This window comes from Pseudochaenichthys georgianus, chromosome 15 (assembly GCF_902827115.2).
Source record: "Pseudochaenichthys georgianus chromosome 15, fPseGeo1.2, whole genome shotgun sequence".
Taxonomy (NCBI): Eukaryota; Metazoa; Chordata; class Actinopteri; order Perciformes; family Channichthyidae; genus Pseudochaenichthys; species Pseudochaenichthys georgianus.
The window spans coordinates 1972147-1996216 of NC_047517.1; the positions used below are offsets into that span (position 1 = coordinate 1972147).

A 24070-nucleotide genomic window follows, 5' to 3' on the forward strand; every position below is an offset into this window, starting at 1 on the left:
GTTGTTGTTAAACATATATATATATATATATATTGCCCTGAAGTATAAGAGCATCCTGATTCAAAGACAATCATTTTCCATTGGTTTCAGATTCCAGATTGTTTTTGAGCTCCTCCTCCTCATCTTTTTACTGTTCGCAAAGTAAAAGTAGTACAATTAAGTCATACATAAATGATGAAACAAGAATAAGAGGCACAGTGTGAGATTGTAACATATTGTAACATATCTTTCTCTCTTCCTCTACAGAAGAAATGGCTAATCCGTCTCCAGCAAAGAGCATGGGGGACCCTGGAATCACCCCCCTGTCTCCCTCACATACTCAGGTAACTCTCTCTCTCTCTCTGATCACATCAGGGTCTATTCTCTGTTCTCCTCATGCTTTCTGTGTGTATAATACACAAATTACAATTTACAAAATACACAACCAGTTACAGTATTTAAAAAAGTATGTGTTGCACGTATAAAGTAGTGCGATAGCAGCAAAGTGATAGTATTTTAAGTGGAAGTTCATATTGCACAGTTGTTTAAAGATGTATTACAGTAGTTAAATTGTCTTACTAAGGGATAGCAGCCATTAATAATAATAATAGTTATAAAGCGGTATAAATACATAAATATATATATATTGAATATAAGTAATGTTGCACAACAGGGGTGTTATAGTGTTGCATTACAGTCTATTTGCATGATGTGCTCACATGTTTGAAATCACATTGAATCTGTTCCTCTTCTGATAATATAGTATGTTGAGGTACAGTTTGGTTAATGCAATATCTGTCTGGCTCATATTGCATTTTGTGAATACGGCAAAAGGACTTTATTTCCTTCCATGGCATCAAAACAACAGTGTCTGGTCTGTCTGCTCGTTCCACCAATTATTCATTGTTTCCCCTCACTCGCTCAAGTATCTTAAATAGCAATGTTAGAGCACCCCAGTGGGGGGGCAGCTTCAACAGTGATAGGACACAGGCCACAGAACACATCCTCCATCACTGTGCAGCTCTACAGCCAGGCCTCAGAATGAGCTGTACATATGTCAGAGCTCGGTGTGTGTCCATGTGTGTGCTGGATGCTGGTTTGATCTTTAGCATTAAGTGATATTATTGACCTGGTCCGATGTGGTTCAGTGACCGCTTTGGACGTGATGCTGTCGATGTGTGTTGTGAATGTGATTGCATGAAGTACAGCCTATATTAGTGTGTGTGTGTGTGTGTGTGTGTGTGTGTGTGTGTGTGTGTGTGTGTGTGTGTGTGTGTGTGTGTGTGTGTGTGTGTGTGTGTGTGTGTGTGTGTGTGTGTGTGTGTGTGTGTGTGTGTGTGTGTGACCCTGCTGTTGGAGACATTCTTTGCATCTTACAATTTATTTATTACTACAATAAACAGTATTTTATTTCACTGTACAATATTTATTTGCAGATTCTGTTCTTGTCTTTCTTATTATATTTACATGTATATAGACTCCTGCGTTTACTTGGTCACTTAAAGCATTCTCTGCATTATTTAGCTTATTGAATTTATTTGTTTGTATTTACACTGAACAAAAATATAAACGCAACACTTTTGTTTTTGCTCCCATTTTTCATGAGATGAACTCAAAGATCTAAAACATTTTCTATAAACACAAAATAACCATTTCTCTCAAATATTGTCCACAAATCTGAAAGAATCTGTGATAGTGAGCACTTCTCCTTTGCCGAGATAATCCATCCCACCTCACAGGTGTGCCTTAGGCTGGCCACAATAAAAGGCCACTCTGAAACATGCATTATTGCTTTATTGGGGGGGTCTGGGGGGCTCCGAAAACCAGGCAGTATCTGGTGTGAGGGTTAGGGTTAGGGTAATGTTGTGAATCGAGTGGCCCATGGTGGTGGTGGGGTTATGGTATGGGCAGGCGTATGGTATGGACGATGAACACAGGTCACTCGATTCACAACATTACCCTAACCCTACCTTTTATTGTGGCCAGCCTAAGGCACACCTGTGCAATAATCATGCTGTCTAATCAGCATCTTGATATGCCACACCTGTGAGGTGGGATGGATTATCTCGGCAAAGGAGAAGTGCTCACTATCACAGATTCTTTCAGATTTGTGAACAATATTTGAGAGAAATTGTTATTTTGTGTTTATAGAAAATGTTTTAGATCTTTGAGTTCATCTCATGAAAAATGGGAGCAAAAACAAAAGTGTTGCGTTTATATTTGTGTTCAGTGTTACTGTGCAATATTACTTGCACATTGGTCTTGCACTATTTTATTGTTTTATTAAATGTGTTTTATTATTTCATGTATATATTTTGGTGCATTGTTGGAGGAGCTTGGGCATAAAGATGTGCATTGCCATCTCTCTACACTGTAGAGACTGTGCACATGACAATAAAGCCTAAGAATTTAATTTAATCAGCATCTCATCCTGTCCCCCCCCCCACCCCCTCCTGCAGCAGAACGACACAGACCAGGTTCCGTCGGGCCCCTCCTTCGTGGTGGTGGTAGCCATTGACTTTGGCACCACGTCCAGCGGTTATGCTTACGCCTTCACTAAGGAGCCGGAATGCATTCACACCATGAGGTAGGCCAGCACTGCAGTGCAGACACTCTGTGGGGGTGGAGCCGCATCAGCACGTGCACATCCCACCATCTTCAACATCTGAAATCCTTTGCAACTGGACATAAATCAATATTTTGTGATACCTTGTTTAAATCATAAGACCTTTAATCTCAAATATCCTAATTCAAGCTCAAACTCATATTCAAACCAAAGAGTAAAAGCATTGGCACATTTGAATTCCTTTTTTTATTAAAAGATGGGTTGTTGAAACAGTATGCTGATATCACTCAACATAAGGTATTGAAGGAAAGTATTAGGTACCATATTTCAAAAACAATAAAACTATTCCAAATGATAGACTTGTCATTGCTAACAGTGTTTTGGGTTTGCAGAGATGACACCACTTACACATAATGTAACTTTAAAAATGTGCATGTGTTAACAATGTGTCTCGCCCAGCAGGCTGTACTGAAAGCCTTGTGCTTGCTGTTATAGTTGAGCACATCTGATTAAAACATTTGAGCACAGAAACCACCTCTAGAACCGGACTAAAGGATGGTAGATTTAGAGTTACAGAGTACAGTGCCTGAGAATTCACACAGAAACCTAGGTTCTTGAGAACATCTTCTAGGATGATAAATTATTAGTGAAAACAGCTGAACTCTGAGTCGCATGCCCCCTCAGGGCCAGGCACCACAGGGTTACCAGCTGACAGCAGTTTACTTCAATGACTCACGTGTGATTCTTCACATGCTTGGCATTCTCTCGAGAGCTGCATTGTGGGATTTAGTGATTTAGTTCAAAAGAAATGGAGGCACATACACTTACAAACAAATAAAGCAGGCATGGGTCAACACCAGGCTCTATTTGAGACAACCCCTAAAGATATCTACATCATTCAGAAAAGAAGCACATTGGTTGAGCCTGTGTTATATTTAGTTTTTCTTCTCAAACGTCATCATTGCGAAACGTGTTGAGGTGGACGTGAGTTAGCCACCTTAAAGTCACTACGTTTCAAAACATAGGAAGGGTAGGGATTTAGAACATAATTACTAATACTAATACCATTTGTTTTTATACTTTAAACATTCCATATGTATCCAAACCAACAGAAACTCACTTATATCTTGTGATTTTAAAAGTAAGTTAAAAAGCATTATATTCTTTAATACCTTTAAAGAGGAAATATCCCACACAGGACTTGGTACTTTGCCTCAGGAACTCCCTCTCACACCAGTCATGGTCTCTGACTATCATAAGAAACAGAATGAGATATTTTAAGTGTTACTAGATGTGCAGTTAAACAGATCCAGCTGCTCTGCTGGAATCCTTACAAAAACAAGAGCTGGACCGAGGCGTCCTGGGTCCTGTCAGGGTTTACGTTTCTAGCAAGGAATCCTTGAAAAGCTGTATCAGACGGGGGGGGGGTGTTCTGGGTGCTGGTACCAGACATTCCTCATACTATATACTGAACATTAGCATTCACCTGCTGGCCTCACGTGTTGTGAGGGAAACAAATGATCCAGAAACCTGCTGGAGTCACAGCTCCTCATCTCCTCAAAACCTCACAGGGATGCAGCTTCCATCTGGTGTATTCTTTGCATTGAAAACACTGAAAACACTGAAACATTGACTTTAATTAAAGGTGGGGTAGGTCATTTTGAGAAACCAGCTGGAGTGCGCTAGAATTTGAAAATACACAGCCGGAAAAAATCTGCCACTTCCTTCCAGAGCCCCTCCTCCAACACACAGGAACGCACACATGACCAATGAGGGCACGAGATCAGTGTGTGCACAGATGGAAGGCTGACAGGCAGGTAGGCCATCCAGTTACTTTAGCCGGGTCAGATGATTGGTCGTGCTTTTTACAGTACTACGGTGTTATTTATTGTCAACGCATTTACATTTGAATGTATTCATTGCTATCGGGATGTTAAGAGCACTCCACGGAATATAACAAAAAGTGTTTCTGAAATAAATGACATACCCCACCTTTAAGTGTATTATGTCAACAAATAAAAACTGTACTAGGGTAGTTGAAAGCAATATATGTTGTATTAAACTTGGTATTATTGCTTTCAACTATGCAAATACAGTTATGTGACATTTGATGACATAATACATTTGATTAAAGTAAACGTTTCAGTTTTTCAGAGTACATTTTTTGATAGTTGGCCTTCTCATAGAAAAAGACACATTTCACTCAGTGTATGCTTCAGTGAGGTGCATGATTCAGTATAGTTGTTTGCTTCCACCCTAATCTGGACAGGCTGCTGGCGTGTTGCTGGTGTTCTGACCTAAAGGATAGGGCTGCCATCAAGTCTGTCCCACAATACATCCAGCTGCTCTTAATCTTTCAAATCCCTTTAAGCGTCACAAATATGAAGTTGTGTTTTTAAAATAGAGGAATGATTGTCCTGGAGAACCTGTGCTGAGTTCTGTTACCATACCTGTACGGCTTTGCTGTGTGTAGTTTGAGTAAAGTTTATTGCATTCATTTGTTTTGCAGACGGCCAATTGTCTGCAGTTATGCATATTACAATCTGAAAACCCTCCGGATAACAGTGTGGCCTTTAGCCTGTGGAGGCAGGGGCCAGTGGACATCAGTACAACACTTCCTGTCTGTGCGCCGCTTACTGCTCACAGCCGTCTTACTGCTCACAGCCGTCTTACTGCTCACAGCCGTCTTACTGCTCACAGCCGTCTTACTGCTCACAGCCATCTTAACATCTTTAATCTTAGAATGGAGTTGGAGTTGACAGACTACAACCGGATGATTTCATTGTTAGGGCATAAAGAGCTAAATCCTCGTCAGTCAGTCAGTACCCAATGAGATCTGAGGTTTCATTTCTGCCAATGCTTTCCTTTTTGTTTTGCTCTCCAGATGGACCTGCATTTAACCATAGACTGCTCTATTAAGCAATGCTAATCGAACTACAGACAGGAACCAGACACCTTTAACGTTGCCTCCTCATTCTGCAATCATATCTGTTCATATGGATTATTAGTATTGTGCCAAGAAAGTAGATAAACAATGTCTTGTGAGTGTAGCCAATGTGTTGCATGGTGCTTGAGCTCTCTGCAATGGAGGAGATCAAATAAAACATATCGTTTTTTCTATGGGGTGTAGATCTGTTCTCCAATTTGCCAATCACAGTCAGGGACAGATCAGTAATATTTTTTAAATAATGACATTTATTTAAGCAAGACTGTAACTTTTAAATTAAGAAATAATTGTCCTCTTACAAAGGAAAAGCTATATTCCTCAAAGAAAGACAGTTGTTTCCTGTGCTGTCGTCCTGTATGTTGGTATGTGAGAGAACAGCCGTTGTACATTATATGTTTACAGTTGATTGAAATAAAAAAACATAAAGGACAATATAGTATTATGATTGCTGTAATACCCACATGTACTGAGCAGACTAAGATAGCATGAGATACAGAAACACACACCAACAGAGAGTTGGAGGCAGATGACACAGAGCAGAGTGAGAACAGACAGCAGCGTGACTGTCCCTGTTATTCTGGACGGACATGGAGGAGATATCCCAGTTGCTAGCAGTTCCATCCCAAACGAGTTCCTCTTCACATCAGGTGCTCTTAGTGAGATGGCCCCGCCTTTCCCTCATGCACCTCTCCCAAGGAACATATGACTAATAATAGCTGACCTCCATTTATCCAGAAATACTGTGGTGTCTCAATTAGCCTACAAGAGAGGATCGTGGTTATCCTGACACAATGTAATGACCGACTTGCCCCAAATACAAGTGTTCACGAGTAAACTATGGATGTTACAGAAAGCATGAACTGAAATCACTTTGCATATAGGTCGTAATAGATGCTTATTTATATGTGCATTTCATGGTCAGAAGTTGGTGGTTTCAACAGCCTAACGATTATCCATGACAATGTTCAAAAAGTCTTTATTTGACTACCAGGAAAACAGAAATACAGATTTATGGTACATAAATAATAACTGACTTTCTCGCAGGCGTTGGGAAGGCGGGGACCCTGGTGTGTCCAATCAGAAGACTCCAACCACCATCCTGCTGACTCCAGACAGGAAGTTCCACAGCTTTGGTTATGCTGCCCGTGACTTCTACCATGACCTGGACCCCAGCGAGTCCAAACAGTGGCTCTATCTGGAGAAATTCAAAATGAAGCTCCACACTACTGCAGTAAGGACACACACACACACACACACTGTTCACACACACACAGCATAGCAGTCAGGCATGCCAAGCAGCGGTCCCATCACAGCCCATCCTCAGCACCTTGCCCCAGGTCGATGCTGCAGCACCTCTTCCTCCTGCTTGCTGTGTGTTGTATGCCAGTGGCTGTTGTGCCAGGTCCCTGCCTCTCGGTCTGCTGTGGTGTTGTAATAGATGGACAGATGATTTATTTATCACTGGATCAAACACATGTTCAAACATAAAATGTAGGTTTTACAATGACATCTATGCATACTGGGAAGTCTCTGCAGTCCTAGTAGTGTTTACTGTACACATCTGTACAAAAAAAAGGTTCAGCTAATTTTTCATTTGATCTCAATCTACATTTTAAAAATAACTAATTATAGCTGCAGTTGCACTATATTTTAATTTAAAGTTGTTGTGATGATGTTGTTAATGCTGCTTAGGCTCCACCCTTAACAACCTATGGAGAATCACCAAGCATTCAGTACGTAGGAGGGGGCGATATGACTGATGATCAGCCATCCGTCTACCCGTAGCATAACTATGGTATTATAATGTTCAAACCCCATGTACAGACCCAACCAACAATACATGTATCCTACTATCAAGTACTGTGTACTGTGTATCCATAGCTTGTTCTTCCCATGTTCCTGTACTACCATGAACAAACCCTGGCATGTATTTGATATTAATCCCACTTACACTAATTCATTGCCAAACAAACTCAAATGATATCAACTGAACAGATGTCATAACAACTGCTCTAATACAGTTTGAGTTACATTTGATAAGAAGTGCACTGGCCTGCTGCTTTTCAATCACTCAGTCTATTTACATGTGAGCTCATTTAAAGATTGACATCCTTATTCAATTCTGAGTGTCACAGACATGTAGGTTAGTGAAACTATTGAGATATACAGTAAAACATTTGATATTTTCATGAAGTTTGTTAATGATGAGAAAAGTATAGAATGACAAAAGACTTAACCTTAATGATGGAAAAAGAGGAAAGGTTACTGGGTCACTAATGGTGCTTTTCCACTGCAGCACGTAGCCCGGCCCACTAGGGGTAGTTCCGGCTCTGGGCTATTTTTTCACCTTTTTTCTGGCCCTCCAAAATCGAGGTTCTTACCGGGCCAACACCGGGCCAACACCGGGCCAACACCGGGCCAACACCGGGCCAACACCGGGCTGAATATGCTAAACTAGTGACGTAAACACTCTCGACTGCTGAATGGTCAGAGAGAATCGCTGGGCTACAACTACAACAACATGAACATACCGTGATTTAATTGTAATGTGGATGAAGCTACTTTACATTTGTATGCGGATGATACTGTGATGTATTGTGCAGGTCCCTCCATTAAAGAGGCTGGTGTTAAATTACAGGCTGTTTTAACACTATTCAGACTCAGCTCTCTGAAGTAAAGCTTCTTTTAAATGTGGATCAAACCAAGGTAATGCTCTTTCTAAAGCTAAAAGACACCAGAGCCTGTTTTAGATATTGTAACTACGCAAGGAACAAAACTTGAAGTTGTTGCCTGTTACAAATACCTTGGTATCTGGCTTGATGATTGTCTCTCTTTTAAACTCCATGTCAATAACCTGCTGAAAAAACTGAGGGTTAGGCTAGGTTTCTTTTTCAGAAACAAGTCCTGTTTCTCGCTTGAGGCCAGGAAAAGGCTCTGTGACCTTTGACCTGTGCTGGACTCTGGGGATCTGGTCTATATGAATGCACCTGCCAATTACCTGAGCAAATTAGATGCCGCCTATCACAGCGCTCTGAGATTTGTCACAAATTGTAAAGCGCTTACTCATCACTGTACACTGTATACCAAGGCGGGTTTACCATCACTCTCTGTACGGAGGCTCAGTCACTGGTACACGTTTATCTATAAAGCTTTGTTGGTAAACTCCCGTATTATATCTGCTCTCTGATCACACACACAGAGCTGCACGCAGCTATTGTCTGAGGTCACATGATGTGGTCTTGTTAGATGTGCCAAGAGCAAGGACTGTCTTAGGTGAGACAGCTTTTATGTGCGCAGCTCCACTTGCTTGGAACAATCTTCAGCAAGAATTGAAGCTGAGCAATCAAATTCCTCTGCATGTTTTTAAAGCTAGGCTAAATGAAATGCTTGCTGATACTATGGGCACTTGTAAATGTCTATAACTATGTATCCTGTAAATATAATGTATAATGTCCTTTATTGTTTTATGTCTCATGTGGAACCTGTATGCTGCAGGTCTCCCTTGAAAAGAGATCTATGATCTCAATGGGACCAATCTGGTTAAATAAAGGTTTGAAATGAAATGTAATACACATTTCAAAATGATGCCGAAGTAACAACACACTGATACCGGTTAGTACATCTCGGTGTTTTCTGAATGGAGATCGGATCGATCAGGCTAAGCTAACGCTGTAAATGCTCCGACCGTCCACACTCACAACAACGGCCTCCAGACATAAATAAAGCAGCGTCTGTGTTCGCCATGACGCAGGCAGTCTGTGGTTTGGACTTGTTTCACTTGTGTCTAGTTTCTGAGCAGACATGAGGAGCTGTAGCTCTGAGGGCTAACGGCTAGCGGCTGATGTTTTGGTTTTGTGGTTCGCATTGAAGATGACGTCACGGCAGTTTTACGCAGCATCGCTCCGCCTACACTGCGTTACTATAGTTACTGCCCCAGCTACTAAACTGTAATGGAAACGCAGCATAAAGTAAGCCTGGCCTACCAAGCACTGAGCCGTGCTAGGTCCTGCAGTGGAAAAGCGCCTTTAACCATTAAGAATCATCCCATGAATATGTGATGGCCGCCTGGCTGCTGGCTGCGGAGAGACGCCGTCTGGCAACTGGCTGAGCAATGTCACATATATGTACGCTCCTCAAAGAGGATATATGAAGTGTATTTCCAGACCTCATGCATATACTTTTCTGCTGAAGTTCTGATTTCATGTCCTTTTTTAAACTCTAATGTTGATGTTTTCTTCCTGCACTCAGAATCTGTCCATAGAGACAGACCTCCACGCAGCCAATGGGAAGCGAGTGAAAGCTATTGATATCTTTGCATATGCATTGGCCTTCTTTAAGGAGCAAGCCATTAAGGTAACACACCTCTGTCTTCACTTCCGAATCCTTTGTTGTAAACATACACAACAACATTTATTTTTGATATTCTTAATCTACAATGTACATAGTGTGTATCATGTGGGCTTAATCCCAGAATGACCCCTGACGTTAATAATGACTTATCTTGTAATATAGGCTACGAGTATGCAGGCGTGCTAAATGTGTCCCAGCTCAGGGGACCTGTCCTGCATCACAGGGACGTGTCGCACCGGTTCGCTAACCTGTTGGTGTGTTTCCTGTTCCTGCCGCAGGAGCTGAGCGATCAGACCGGTGGAGACTTTGACAACAATGATGTGAGATGGGTCATCACTGTTCCTGCCATCTGGAAAATGCCTGCAAAGCAGTTCATGAGAGAGGCTGCTTATAAGGTAGGCGGAGAAGCTGTGTATGCCTGTTTACAGACTCCACATTGTAACCATATGGTGAGGATGGCTGACTTCAGCTCCAATGGTGTGTGTTAGATCAGCACTGCAGAGAGAGGGGCGTGCTTGCTGTTATGTGTGACGCCACATCCAGCGCCCTTCAGACGGCAGAGGACACAGGGAGGCAGCAGTCCGTATAGAGAGAGAGAAAAGGAGGAAGGAGAACTATTGAAAGTTGTAACGTGGGTAGTTTTGCAGCACGCTAGACCAGAGAATTAGTTTGTAAATACTTTTTATTTTATTTATAGTTTTGTGAAGGTAGTAGCCTTTCAACAACACTGCAAAAAGGGCTGGCAAAAGATGATTGGAAGTGGTTTGATACAGGTAGACATTCAGCTCAGTGAGCTGCTGCATGATACATGTCCGCTGTGAGTGTGTTCTCCGTCCAGAGGTGGCAGTAGAGAGCCTCTCAACCCTTACAGGGCAAGCTTGTGTTAGCTCGGTGGTGGTCTGAGGCGGGGAGTGTGCATCCTTCACTGCATCATTATGTTAGCTGATGAATCTGAGCAGTCAAATATACTTTTTGTTTTTCTCTTGGAAACTGAGATATTTATAATAATTCCAGTGAAATAAAGATTAAAGTGTTATAAATCGATACTTCACTGCACATGTGTTTATGAGTATTCAGTCAGTAGGGGCTTGGACTGTGAGCTGTAGGGTCGCCGGTTCAAGTCCCCGAACAGACTTAAAACATGGAGTGTGGACTGCTACTTAGAGAGGTCCCAGTTCACCTCCTGGGCCCTGCCGTGGTGCCCTTGAGCAAGGCACCGGACAACCAATGACGAGTTCTGTTTTTGATAGAGAACATTTGATCTGCCCAGCCCTCTGCTGGGGAACAGCTCGGGGTCCGTGCACCCAGGGTTAGGTGTGGTATTGATAGTACCACACATGACAACCTGACTATTATAACAAGCCTTGTCACAACCCACAACTATGGCAGAGCTAAGGGGAACTTTGCTTAGAAACAATAGATTGTTAAGCTTTTCTCTTATTGGTTTCTGCGACTCTCTTCCCCGATGATATCATCCTGTTGTCCTATTCACATCCCTAGCGTGTGAGCTAAAATGGGGGAAAGAGAAGGGTGTGGGTGCAGAGGAGGGCGAGGCGAGCTTTCAGCCGCTCTGCACTGGCGCTGGAGGCAGGATGGAGGGATGAGCTGACAGAGGATGTGAGTGAGGTGGAGACACAGTGAAGAGGGGAGGGGTGTCTGCAGTGACTCAGCATCAGGCAGTAAGGATCATCTGATTGGCTGCTCAGGGAGGACACGTCATCCATCAGCGCTCTGGGGCTGGGACACCACCCACAGCCCTTCTCTCTTTTAATCCACCCCTAAAACCAACATAACCGCAATTGTGATCATATCTTATGACATTGTGTTCCTCATGTGTGGTGCTGTACAGCAACACATCAACTCTGCTAGTTCTAGAAGTATAATGCTGTTGTATATAACATGACTGCAAGAGTTACAAAGTTATGGGACAAATACTTTCATTCTGGTTTCATATTGGACATCGTGGTTTTACATTCAGTACGGTTAGCTATGAACAGTGTGCGTTTAAAATGCTAATATCTTTCTTGGATTTTGGGGAGATAAAAACAAATAAATGTGTTGTGTCATAAAAAGAAAATGATTGACAAGCTGTTAGGGTACATCAAAGGGATTTGTACTTTATAAGAAGAGCTCAGCTTTGTTCTTGGTGATCTCTTGAATCATTGTCACGAATGGCACTTAATTAGCAGAAACAGTAACAAGTGTTTATAAATGAACTTCTCATCCAAATGAATTCTACAGTGAGTAGGCATATCTACGAAACAGAATGCCGTAGTTCCTAAGAAGAAACATATAGCAGTAGCATTGGTTAGCATAGCTGGTGTCACTTTGTTGACAGCCCTTGTTGCACTTGCAAGTGAAGTCTGACAAACACTCTGATCCAAAGCGCCTCAGGGCACAGAGCTGCTTAGTGCACATGACACGTCACGTGTTCAGTCATGGTGTGTCCGTGTTAGCCATGTCATTAGACTGGTCTGGGAGGAAGTTGGGGTCAAGTTTAGAAATGTGAGTCATGTGCGGTAAATATATTTTACCCGTTTAATATTCATCGCTAAGTTAACGTAGTGCAGCACAAGCAAGCACACGAACAATAACATCAACAACTATTGTGTTTTGTGGTTGCAGTAGAAACAATAATAAGAAAAGCCTTAAACAAAAGCATACACACCTGTCGTGGCATCCGAGGTTTCCTCTTGCCGCGACAGAGCGGGTTGACGACACGCAATCCAAAGCAATAAGCAGTCGAAGGCTTCAGTCGAAAAATGTAATTTATTAACAAAAAAGTATTGACTTAAATAGTCTCAAAATAACAAATCTAAATCAATATTTCGGCGATATACTTTCTTATATAAACTATACTTTGCAGTCCAATTTGCAAAACTAATTTCTGTTCACAATTTGCGGTGGAAAAGCTGTTCCGCTCCCCGTCTCATCGGGTCTCAGCGCCCGCGGCGGTGCTCACTTACCTCACTTAAAGAAACACTGGAAGGTTCAAGGAAACAGATCCTATTTACGATTTGAAATGAACAATCATTTCATCAAAAGATATTCACCATGGTAATATAAACAACCCTCCAGACAGCGCTGGGCATCTGAGCCCAGCAGCATGTTCACGTGTTTCTCTTGTTCCTCCCTTGTGTAGTCTGGTCTGGTGAGCCGTGAGAACCCTGAGCAGCTGATCATCGCCTTGGAACCCGAGGCAGCATCCATCTATTGCCGCAAGCTCCGCCTCCACCAGATGGTGGACCTGGGCACCAACACCACCCAGAACGGCTGCAGCCCCACTGAGAGTGTGGGGTGCGCAGTCACCCAAGGTGATTAGGTGGTGCTGACTGTCTGCACACGTGATGTCTCACCCATGAAGCTGCACACACCATTAGACCATGCCTGTCCTGCAGATCGTTCTGAATGTGTGCATCCTTACAGTCTGGAAGTACTGACCATGTAACATTTCTTTCTCCTGTTGAATGCTGTTCCATCCGTAGTTTCTCCAGGTCATGGTAAACATGCTATCTTTTTTCATTCAGACACAAAATGCATGACTTTATGTTTATTTCCAACCATCACATTTTAGCTTGATTTGGCTTCTTTTACAAGTTCTACAAGTTATCCTACACAAACAAGTGTTTCTTACATTATTAATACTTCACATCTCTGACTTTGTTACTGGCCTGAATGTCCCCCAGCTGCCTGTGGGCTGTGTTGAGTCTGTGTGTGTCAGGCAGAGGACAGAGGCACGCAGTCACTCTGAGTCAGTCTGTACGTCTGTCCGTGCATCCCACTCCCACTCAGGATGCACTGTGGCAGAGTCCTGGGGAGAGCATCAGAGTGTGGACATTAGTCATGGATCAGGTGCTCTGTTGCAGCTGGTCCCCAGTCAGTGCAGTACATGGAGCTCGATCTGTTTGCCTGTTCACTACCATGCACTTCATGGTGACCATCGGAGGAGGTTTCAGATCAGAAATAAAAGAAGAGTATTAGTGGCAGGTTGCTGTAAACATCAACACCAGATCTGATGAAAAGCATATCTCTTTCTCCAAACGAAGCTTTGTAATGTCTGCTGAGGTGGAGACATCTCCCCGAGGTGTCTCCCACATGTTCACACTAGTTGGGGGATTCAAGGGGAGTCTTCCTTCTGAAGGGCTTTAAGGACAGAGGATGCTGTGTGCTGAGCATACTGTAAAGCCTCCCAACGCCAATGCGTACCTTGTGATATTGGCCTGTATAAATACATGGGATTGACCTCATGTCCTTCTGCCTCTGGAACAACTTGCCCCTCTCTCATGCCCTCTGCAGAGCTGTGAGAGTCCTGTATGGTCCCTCTGTGTAGGGGAAGTGTCCCTCTGACATGACCTCCTGTCAGCTCTTCCTGCTGCCCTTGGCCACATCCCTAACACATGTTCCCACGCGCCCTAATGCTCTCCGTAACAATCTACTGATTTAGGTGAAGTTGACTTTCCTTGAGTTCAAGTGTTTGTTGTCACACGTCAGTTTCACTGCACGGTAACACTGGGCACTCTCTATGCTCTCTACATCTATACGTATGGATCACTGGGCTCTCTCTATGCTCTCTACATCTATACGTATGGATCACTGGGCTCTCTCTATGCTCTCTACATCTATACGTATGGATCACTGGGCACTCTCTATGCTCTCTACATCTATACGTATGGATCACTGGGCTCTCTCTATGCTCTCTACATCTATACGTATGGATCACTGGGCACTCTCTATGCCTCTACATCTATACGTATGGATCACTGGGCTCTCTCTATGCTCTCTACATCTATACGTATGGATCACTGGGCACTCTCTTATGCTCTTCTACATCTATACGTATGGATCACTTGGGCACTCTCTATGCTTCTCTACATCTATACGTATGGAGTCACTGGGACTCTTCCTAGCTCTCTACATCTATACGTATGGATCACTGGGCTCCTCTCTATGATGCTCTACATCTATACGTATGTAATCACTGGCACTCTCTATGCTCTCTACATCTATACGTATGGATCACTGGGCACTCTCTATGCTCTCTACATCTATACGTATGGATCACTGGGCACTCTCTATGCTCTCTACATCTATACGTATGGATCACTGGGCTCTCTCTATGCTCTCTACATCTATACGTATGGATCACTGGGCTCTCTCTATGCTCTCTACATCTATACGTATGGATCACTGGGCACTCTCTATGCTCTCTACATCTATACGTATGGATCACTGGGCACTCTCTATGCTCTCTACATCTATACGTATGGATCACTGGGCACTCTCTATGCTCTCTACATCTATACGTATGGATCACTGGGCTCTCTCTATGCTCTCTACATCTATACGTATGGATCACTGGGCACTCTCTATGCTCTACATCTATACGTATGGATCACTGGGCACTCTCTATGCTCTCTACATCTATACGTATGGATCACTGGGCACTCTCTATGCTCTCTACATCTATACGTATGGATCACTGGGCACTCTCTATGCTCTCTACATCTATACGTATGGATCACTGGGCACTCTCTTTATGCTCTCTACATCTATTACGTATGGATCACTGGGCACTCTCTATGCTCTCACATCTATACGTATGGATCACTGGGCCACTCTCTATGCTCTCTACATCTATACGTATGGATCACTGGGCACTCTCTATGCTCTCTACATCTATAGTATGGATCACTGGGCACTTCTCTATGCTCTCTACATCTATACGTATGGATCACTGGGCATCTTCTCTATGCTCTCTACATCTATACGTATGGATCACTGGGCACTCTTATGCTCTCTACATCTATACGTTATGGCATCACTGGGCACTCTCTATTGCTCTCTACTCTATACGTATGGATCACTGGGCACTCTCTATGCTCTCTACATCTATACGTATGGATCACTGGGCTCTCTCTATGCCTCTCTACATCTATACGTATGGATCACTGGGCTCCTCTCTATGCTCTCTACATCTATACGTATGGATCACTGGGCACTCTCTATGCTCTCTACATCTATACGTATGGATCACTGGGCTCTCTCTATGCTCTCTACATCTATACGTATGGATCACTGGGCACTCTCTATGCTCTCTACATCTATACGTATGGATCACTGGGCACCTCTATGCTCTCTACATCTATACGTATGGATCACTGGGCACTCTCTATGCTCTCTACATCTATACGTATGGGATCACTGGGCACTCTCGTATGCTTCTCTACATTATACGTATGGATACACTGGGCAATCCTCTCTATGCTCTCTACATCCTATACGTATGGATGACACTTCGGGCCTCTCTAGCTCTCTAACATCTATACGTATGGATACACTGGGCACTGCTCTATGCTCTCTACATCTATACTGTATGGATCACTGGGCTCTCTCTATGCTCTCTACACTATACGATATTTGGATCACTGGGCATGGCTACCTCTTATGCTACTCTACATCTATACGTATGGATCACTGGGCACTCTCTATGCTCTCTACATCTATACGTCTATGGCATCAATGGGCTCTCTCTATGCCTCTACTACATCTATACGTATGGATCACTGGGCACTCTCTATCGCTCTCTACATCTATACGTATGGATCCTACTGGGCCACTCTCTAGGCTCTCTACATCTATCCGTATGATCACTGGGGCACTCTCTATGCTCTCTACACTACTATACGTATGGTCACTGGGCACTCTCTATGCTCTCTACATCTATACGTATGGATCACTGGGCTCTCTCTATGCTCTCTACATCTATACGTATGGATCACTGGGCTCTCTCTATGCTCTCTACATCTATACGTATGGATCACTGGGCTCTCTCTATGCTCTCTACATCTATACGTATGGATGTGCTGATGTGGTGATCTTTCTCTAATTGTAATGATCTAGCTGATCTTGAAAGTATGCATTATGGTTTTAATAAGTCATTCTAGGATGAGAGTGTGCCACTGTGCACCTCAGCTTGCTGCTTGCCTCATGCCCTCCTGAGCCCCACAGCCTCTCCCTGCAGAGCTTCCTCACACTCACCAGAACCTTCTTTCTCTCTGTTAACAAGCAGCCAAGGAGCATGTGCGGCGCAACCGGCAGAGCCGCACCTTTATGGTGGAGAACGTCATCGGGGAGCTCTGGGCGGAGCTGGAAGAAGGTAGAGTCCTTCTCCTTGTGCACCTCTCTCCTCTTCCTGTCCTCTCGGGTTAACACTGTTTCCTTTGCTGCCAATCTTTCTTCTTAGGTACTAACTTTAGATATTACTGAAATAGAGCATTTTGTTTCTTTGAGGAACTGTAATAATCTGGAGGAAATGTAATTGTTACAGAAAGGCGCTGAAGGCCATCATTTTGAAAAGTGTGTTGCTTTCTTTACTTCCAAAGTCCTGGATGACGAACTACAGTTTAGTTCATGCTGGGTTCTTCTTCACTGTTATGAGACCGAGCTCAGCTGTGACTAGTGCTGCGTACCTGGACTCACATTCAGGTTCAGGTCCGGACTCAAGTCCAGAGGTTCAGGTTCAGGTCCGGACTTATAAGTCCGGACCTGAACCCATGGCTTGTGTCAAGTTGTGTGAGTAACTAAAGTGAACTTATTGTGAGCTAATTATCAATTGAAAATTAACTCATAATCAACTCAAATTCAAACTCATCAGGTTTATTGTGCTCCCTTCCAACTTGTGTCTACATTTCTCTACAAAGTACAAATGTGCCACTTAGTCTACAAATGACTCATGACAGCAACTACAGTGAACTACTACAAAGTTCAAACATTTATTTCATTTACCAAACTAAAGTAACCAAACAGTCCCTGAGCTGACTGAGCCTAAATCCCTAAAACGTTGCTGAAAGGTAGAGTGTAGAGTAGACTATACGCATCACACTGTTACACGCCTAATATACAGTATAGGCTACACTCTAGTGACTGTACAGTCAGAGTGTACTGTACTGTCTGTGCACCATGTATTTTCTACAACTCTACAATACATACTGTTAGAAATTAAAATCAATGTTGATATGGCGTAATTTTGAATTAAAAACACTAATTTAAATCACTTTTATTCTGAAAAAACCGAAAGTTCACACTATTAACTTAAAACTTTTATTCTGAAAATTCTTCACTTCCGGTTAGCATTAGCATGTGGCGAAATTCTACGTTTTCAAACCGTAAATCGAAGGTGAAATGACATGTGATGTTGTACACTGAGCACACTGGGATTAGCACTCATTTATTGACGCTGAATAACGTGTATCAGGGAATGTTTAAATAACCACAGACACCAGAATCTACGTAAGTGCTAGTTTTTTTGCGAGTCCAAGTACCGGTTCCTGACGTTCCGGTTTTAACCGGACTTGAACCGAAACTTTTTACAAGTCCAGTACCGGTTCGGCGTACCGGTACGCAGCACTAGCTGTGACTGATCAGTCTGCTGAGTTTCTCCACACTGACTTGAACTTGTGTTCCTTTCTACCTGCATGCTCGCTCTGCTGTCAGTTCCACGCTCACCGACCCGCCCACTCAGCTGACAGAAGCAGCATACACCCTTTTTCCTCATTTCAGTAATACAGTTATAATAACAAAACATCCCTTCGATCCTTTCAGTGAAAGAGATTTGTTTTGGTTAAATACAGATGTAACTCGTACTACTTGAGTCCCCGCATTTAGCTGAAGTTCTGTTACATGTAGTTTGACTGCGTAAATCATGTCCAAAGTGCCCCTTGTCTTAGCTAAAGCCCCTTAAGAGTCTGGGTCACTACCCCTGCACCGTGCTGCTCACACTGCAGCCCAGAGAGGACGCAGGACTCGTACAGAGTAGATCAGAGGCAGCGAGGGAGCTGCTAGATGAGAAGCATTGATGCACATGACTGACAGCACCCCCCTCTGTGCAGGAGACCGTTACGTGGTGGTGGACTGTGGAGGAGGAACCGTGGACCTGACTGTCCATCAGATCCGTCTCCCAGAGGGACATCTGAAGGAGCTCTATAAGGCCTCAGGTAAGACCACTCCATCTGGTCTCTTATACATCTGTATTAACAAGGACCATGCATACAAATACATTCATCTTTAAGAGAGAAGAGATGCTAAAAGCTAGATAATAGATAAAAAGCAGTTCCTGAAGGAACACACATAACAGACATCACCACAGACCAACCTGATCTCACCACAATGCGTGGTGGACTCACGCACTTTGTTACATTTGCGTGTCGGCACCACGCAAACAACGCCAATGTAAAGTGAATGAGGCTCCTTTGTCGAGGTTTTGATATTTGTAACACAAAAGCGATGGAAAAACCCCATAGAAACACAGAAAAGATGGCCTTAACATGACCCAGTCGTCTAGTAGTTAATAAAAAACAATAATATCAAAACAAAATATTACTACTAACTTTATTGTGAAATTAAAACAGAACGGTAAAAGAATAGTTTCCGGTGTATTCTGATGCCCGATCTCTGTAGATAAATAAAGAACTAAGACAGATGTGTAATATTGAATGCAGCCGAACCATTTATTACAATGCATTCATGTGATGACTATCAAAGAGTAAAGCAAGCACTGCTGAATAAAGTATGATTTATCTTTTGAAACGTTTTCATATGGAATGCAGTTGGAGGTCATCCAATCACAGAGCTTGAGGACTGATCACGTTTGTCAAGCTAAGCACATGGTGTAGTCCCAAACGATAGCTGAGGATTCTGGGTAGTGTAGTGTCTTCTGCCATCGAAAAACTCAGAAAAAATCTTTGTTTCTCCGAATCGAAGGGGAAAAATACAAAAGCATTGTACACAATTCAAACCAATCAATGTTGTGTAATCAACAAGGACAATTTGGTGTTTTTTAGTCGATGAGTAGTGCAGATATCACTGTAAAATCAATCGACAGTAAGGGGAATACTTACTTCCGGGTGTACAATTCTCCGTTATCCAATGGGAATGGACGCTCGTAATACAATACAGGGGACATGATCTTTATCTTTTAAATAACGTTAACTAAAGGGAACAATCTATTTGACACAGCTGAAGCTCTGGCCTTCCTTAAAAACTAACTAATGCATTACCCACAATGCAGTGTTTTTTGAGAACACAAATTCGTAACTAATGTAATTTTTACATTCTGACGAAAAATATAAATGATTATGAATACAAATAAAATAAAAGAAGCCTCCCGTGAGTTACTACAAGCTATAAAGTAGATTTAAAAAACGTTGTATAGAATAAAAGCTCACTGCGGGACGTTGTAGAAATGCGTGTGTGCACCACGACAAAGGAGCCTCATTCACTTTACATTGGGCTTGTTTGCGTGGTGCCGACACGCAAATGTAACAAAGTTCGTGAGTCCACCACGCATTGTGGTGTTAAGGAGTCGTGGTGGAGTCACGCATTCTGGTGAGATCAGGTTGACACAGACATATCAAATATAAATACTAGTACATTTGCCAATAGAAATATCATTTTACCATTCATTTAAAATCTCAAATTACAGTAAAGTTGGCAAGACTGGTTTCCCAAAATCAATGATGGCCGTAAATGAGAAAACTGATTGTGAAAGGCAGAGGGATAAATCTGCACTTAGAGCAGATCGTGAGGTTCTCCCCATATGTTCAGAGCGGACGTGGAAAAGCTTCTCAAAGGTGGTGTGGTGGTATTAAATTCCAATTGAATTTTTAAGAACAGAATGAGATTGTCAAAGCTGAGGAGATTGTATTTGGACAATATATCGCAGTTAATGTGTTTTAATGATGTTTTATCAAAAAGGTGTAAGGCTTGTTTGAAAAGAATCTGAAGCAGTTTGGGCACAGTCTTTCTTGCCTGAGACCAGCAGGTGATACAATATTGGAGATGTAAGAAAATCATGGTGTGTTTTTGATGCTTCTATTGTACTGAGTCCCAGTCTCACAGGACCCCTCTCTTCCCAGGCGGTCCCTATGGCTCCATTGGCATTGATTATGAATTTGAGAAGCTGCTGTGTAAGATCTTTGGCCAGGATTTCATCGACCAATTTAAGATCAAGAGACCAGCAGCCTGGGTGGACCTGATGATCGCGTTTGAGTCCCGGAAGAGGGCGGCGGCCCCCGAGAGAACCAACCCACTCAACATCAACCTGCCCTTCTCCTTCATCGACTACTACAAGAAGTTCAGGGGCCACAGCGTGGAACATGCCCTGCGCAAAAGCAAGTGAGTACACACCAGAACCCAGAGACCTGTCCCTGACATATTAAATAGATCAGTATAGTAAGATGGAGCACTATCGTTATGTCAACACACAGCTGATCTGTCTGGATCATAAGGAAGGCCTGATGAGATCACAGTGTGCATCTTTCACACAGCATAATGATGGTTTTCTATATGAGGGTCTTATTTAGAGTCAAATTGAGAATAAACCAAGATTTGCTTTAGGGCGGGGCTACCTAGTTATTGACAGGTTGCTACCACAGTGTGTGGAATCATCTTTTGACTTTGACACTTCCACAGTGAGTTTTCACTTCATCATAGTTCATTATAATATGTTACATTCAATTGTACTGAGTTCCACCCTCATGTGCCACTTCTGTTTCCAAAATGTGACATTATCACTTCTTATATACTGTCCATGGTTGCTGGCAAGATTAAAAGCACCCATTTTGCCATAATGACACACAATTAGTACTTAGTGTTAGCCAGAAAGTAATAAATGGGCTTGGAGTTCTGTAACGACTGACCTGTGGGACCAGCATGGAGTCTCCATGTAATGGGCCTGTCTCCTGTCTGTGTGGATGGTAATAATCCCACAGTGAGGGACATTATAAGATATGTATACGTCTGAAACTGGAGCCCACTGAGCCCCAGGCTCCTATGATGTCTAACAGGAAGTGCCAACTTCAATTGTGGAACACACAACCTAATGCACATACTGTACAGGAATCACACACATGGGATCACAGCAGACGGACACTATAGATTTATTATTGGACACACACATCATCGTTCAAATATCTCACAATGAAAAATGAACAGTGCACATTATCATTAGAGATGTCAGATACTGAGCCATCGTGAGAAAGCATTGTTGATATCTTGGTGGTATAGTGTCAGTTTAGATATGAACATTGGGCTATCATTTAAAAAGATTATGTTAAGATTCTAAGCAGCTTGTAAGTGAAAACTATGTTATCATATTTTTATTTTCATATACAACTATGCAAAACATTTGCCTTATTGGTACATATTGTTATTTTAAATATGTTGTCATTATCATTTTAATAGAGCCCTATCTGCAGATTTCGCTCATATATTTATTCATATACTGTCACTTCCTCTCTCAGTGTGGATTTTGTCAAATGGTCGTCTCAGGGGATGCTGAGGATGAATCCAGACGCCATGAACTCCCTGTTCAAGCCCACCATAGACCACATCATCCAACATCTCAGTAAGCTGCACTCAACACACACACACAAACACACTATTGTGGTCAAACAAACTGTATGTCATGCTTTGATTAATAGGATTTCCACATATAAAGCTGGTATTCATAGTGTCTTCACTCTTAAAGGGGACCCATCATGCAGAATGCACTTTTGTACGTCTTGTATACATGAATATGTGTCCCCGGTGTGTCAGGGAACTCACCCAGTGTCAGAAAACACAACCCTCTCTCTTTTCCTCCGTACCCAAATCTCTAAAAACGGGACTGCAACGGATCTGATACAGACTGATCCAGATTTGAACACTTTACTGACGTCAGTAAAATGGCGCTACGGCTATTGGTCAATTCTCCACCTATCAGGAGAATGAGAGGTTGGGCCACGGCCGGCCATTGCTGCTCGAAAGAGCTGGAGACGCTGTAGTACATATGCCAGGCCTGTAGGTGGCGCTGTAGTCTGCCACAAAAGCAGCGAAGAAGACTTCCCTTGCATGGTTGCCATGGTTGCCCTTCTGTTTATTCTCCGCTGTGGCTCTTTTTCTCCCTCCCGAGGCAAGCGTTTGCGCCTCCTGCTTTAAAACAAATGAATAATGACTCTATATAATCACATGTAAGGGATAATGTGCAGCGACGCGGTCATTATGGGGAAAAGAACACCGACAGGCAGATCAGGAGCCCGACGCGAGGCGGAGGGATCTAGATCGGCATGAAGGCACATTATGCAATGTGCACATTATCCCGCTTATTACATGGCCACATTCTCGACAAAGTAACGACATGACTCCCAATATTAATTAAAATGCTTTTATGGAATTAGAAAATGATTTTATTGATTTAAATTGACATGCATCCGCTAAGAGAAATAGTCCGTTGTTACTGTTTGCAGGGATGCAAACTTGTCACTTTTCGGCGAAATTCGCCGTTTTGAATCCAAAATAGGTCGTTTGTGTGATTCATGTAGATCTGCAATAAAATCTGCGGCCGCGAGCTGTTATGTGCCACCATGACACGCAAGGTGTTCTTTTTTTATATATTATAATGAAGCGCGAGCTGTGTGCTCGAGTCTTCCTGCCTGTCGGCTCTGCTCATGGATGTACAATAAGGCTCTGCTGCTCCGCGACGAGGGTCTAGCTTCAGCAGCTACATTACCTTGTTCGTTAATATTAACTGTGTGGTCCGGAGTCACTGTGGCACAGACTGGACCGCTGGTGAACAGCTGTTAGAACGGGCTGTTCAGGTGTTCAGAGCAGAGCTCCCTGTCGGAGCGCAGAGCGTGATGTGCTGAAAAGTCTTTCTGTCGCAATATTATCGTTGAGCTAGCTAGCTAGCATACATTGTCACTATCTGCTAACGTTAGCTTTAGCCTTCGTTTTCTAATAGTTTTTTTATAGGCTATAAACAGAGGTGGTATAAGTATAGATATTGTACTTGAGTAAAAGTAGAAGTACTCAGATATTGTACTTGATTAAAAGTAGAAGTACTCAGATCTTGTACTTAATTAAAAGTAGAAATACTCAGATCTTGTACTTGAGTAAAAGTAGAAGTACTCAGATCTTGTACTTGAGTAAAAGTAGAAGTACTCAGATCTTGTACTTGAGTAAAAGTAGAAGTACTCAGATCTTGTACTTGAGTAAAAGTAGAAGTACCAGAGTGTAGGAATACTTTGTTACAGTAAAAGTCCTGCATTCACAATATTACTGAAGTAAAAGTAGAAAAGTATTCTCATCAAAATATAGTGAAAGTAGCGACAGTAAAAGTAGTCGTTGTGCAGATTGGTCCATTTCAGAATAATATATATGTTTTATAATGATTGATCATTAAAGTGTTCTCA

At 42.6% G+C, this 24070-nt stretch overlaps 1 protein-coding gene across 4 annotated transcripts in view; it reads left to right on the forward strand.

The window, feature by feature from the left end:
* The first annotated feature begins 248 nt into the window (after positions 1-248).
* The window catches only part of hspa12a (heat shock protein 12A), a 29494-nt gene continuing 5672 nt past the window's right edge, over positions 249-24070 (forward strand). The window contains exons 1-11 of one of the 4 annotated variants that reach the window (XM_034100975.2): positions 249-323; positions 2439-2566; positions 6537-6723; positions 9741-9845; positions 10121-10237; positions 12985-13156; positions 13328-13342; positions 16909-16998; positions 18731-18835; positions 20756-21014; positions 22142-22245. In XM_034100975.2, the coding sequence (XP_033956866.1) occupies positions 252-323; positions 2439-2566; positions 6537-6723; positions 9741-9845; positions 10121-10237; positions 12985-13156; positions 13328-13342; positions 16909-16998; positions 18731-18835; positions 20756-21014; positions 22142-22245 (1354 nt within the window). In that variant the 5' untranslated portion in view covers positions 249-251. The remainder of the gene's footprint in view (positions 324-2438; positions 2567-6536; positions 6724-9740; positions 9846-10120; positions 10238-12984; positions 13157-13327; positions 13343-16908; positions 16999-18730; positions 18836-20755; positions 21015-22141; positions 22246-24070) is intronic. The other 3 variants (XM_034100976.2, XM_034100977.2, XM_034100978.2) reach the window with 3 other exon arrangements.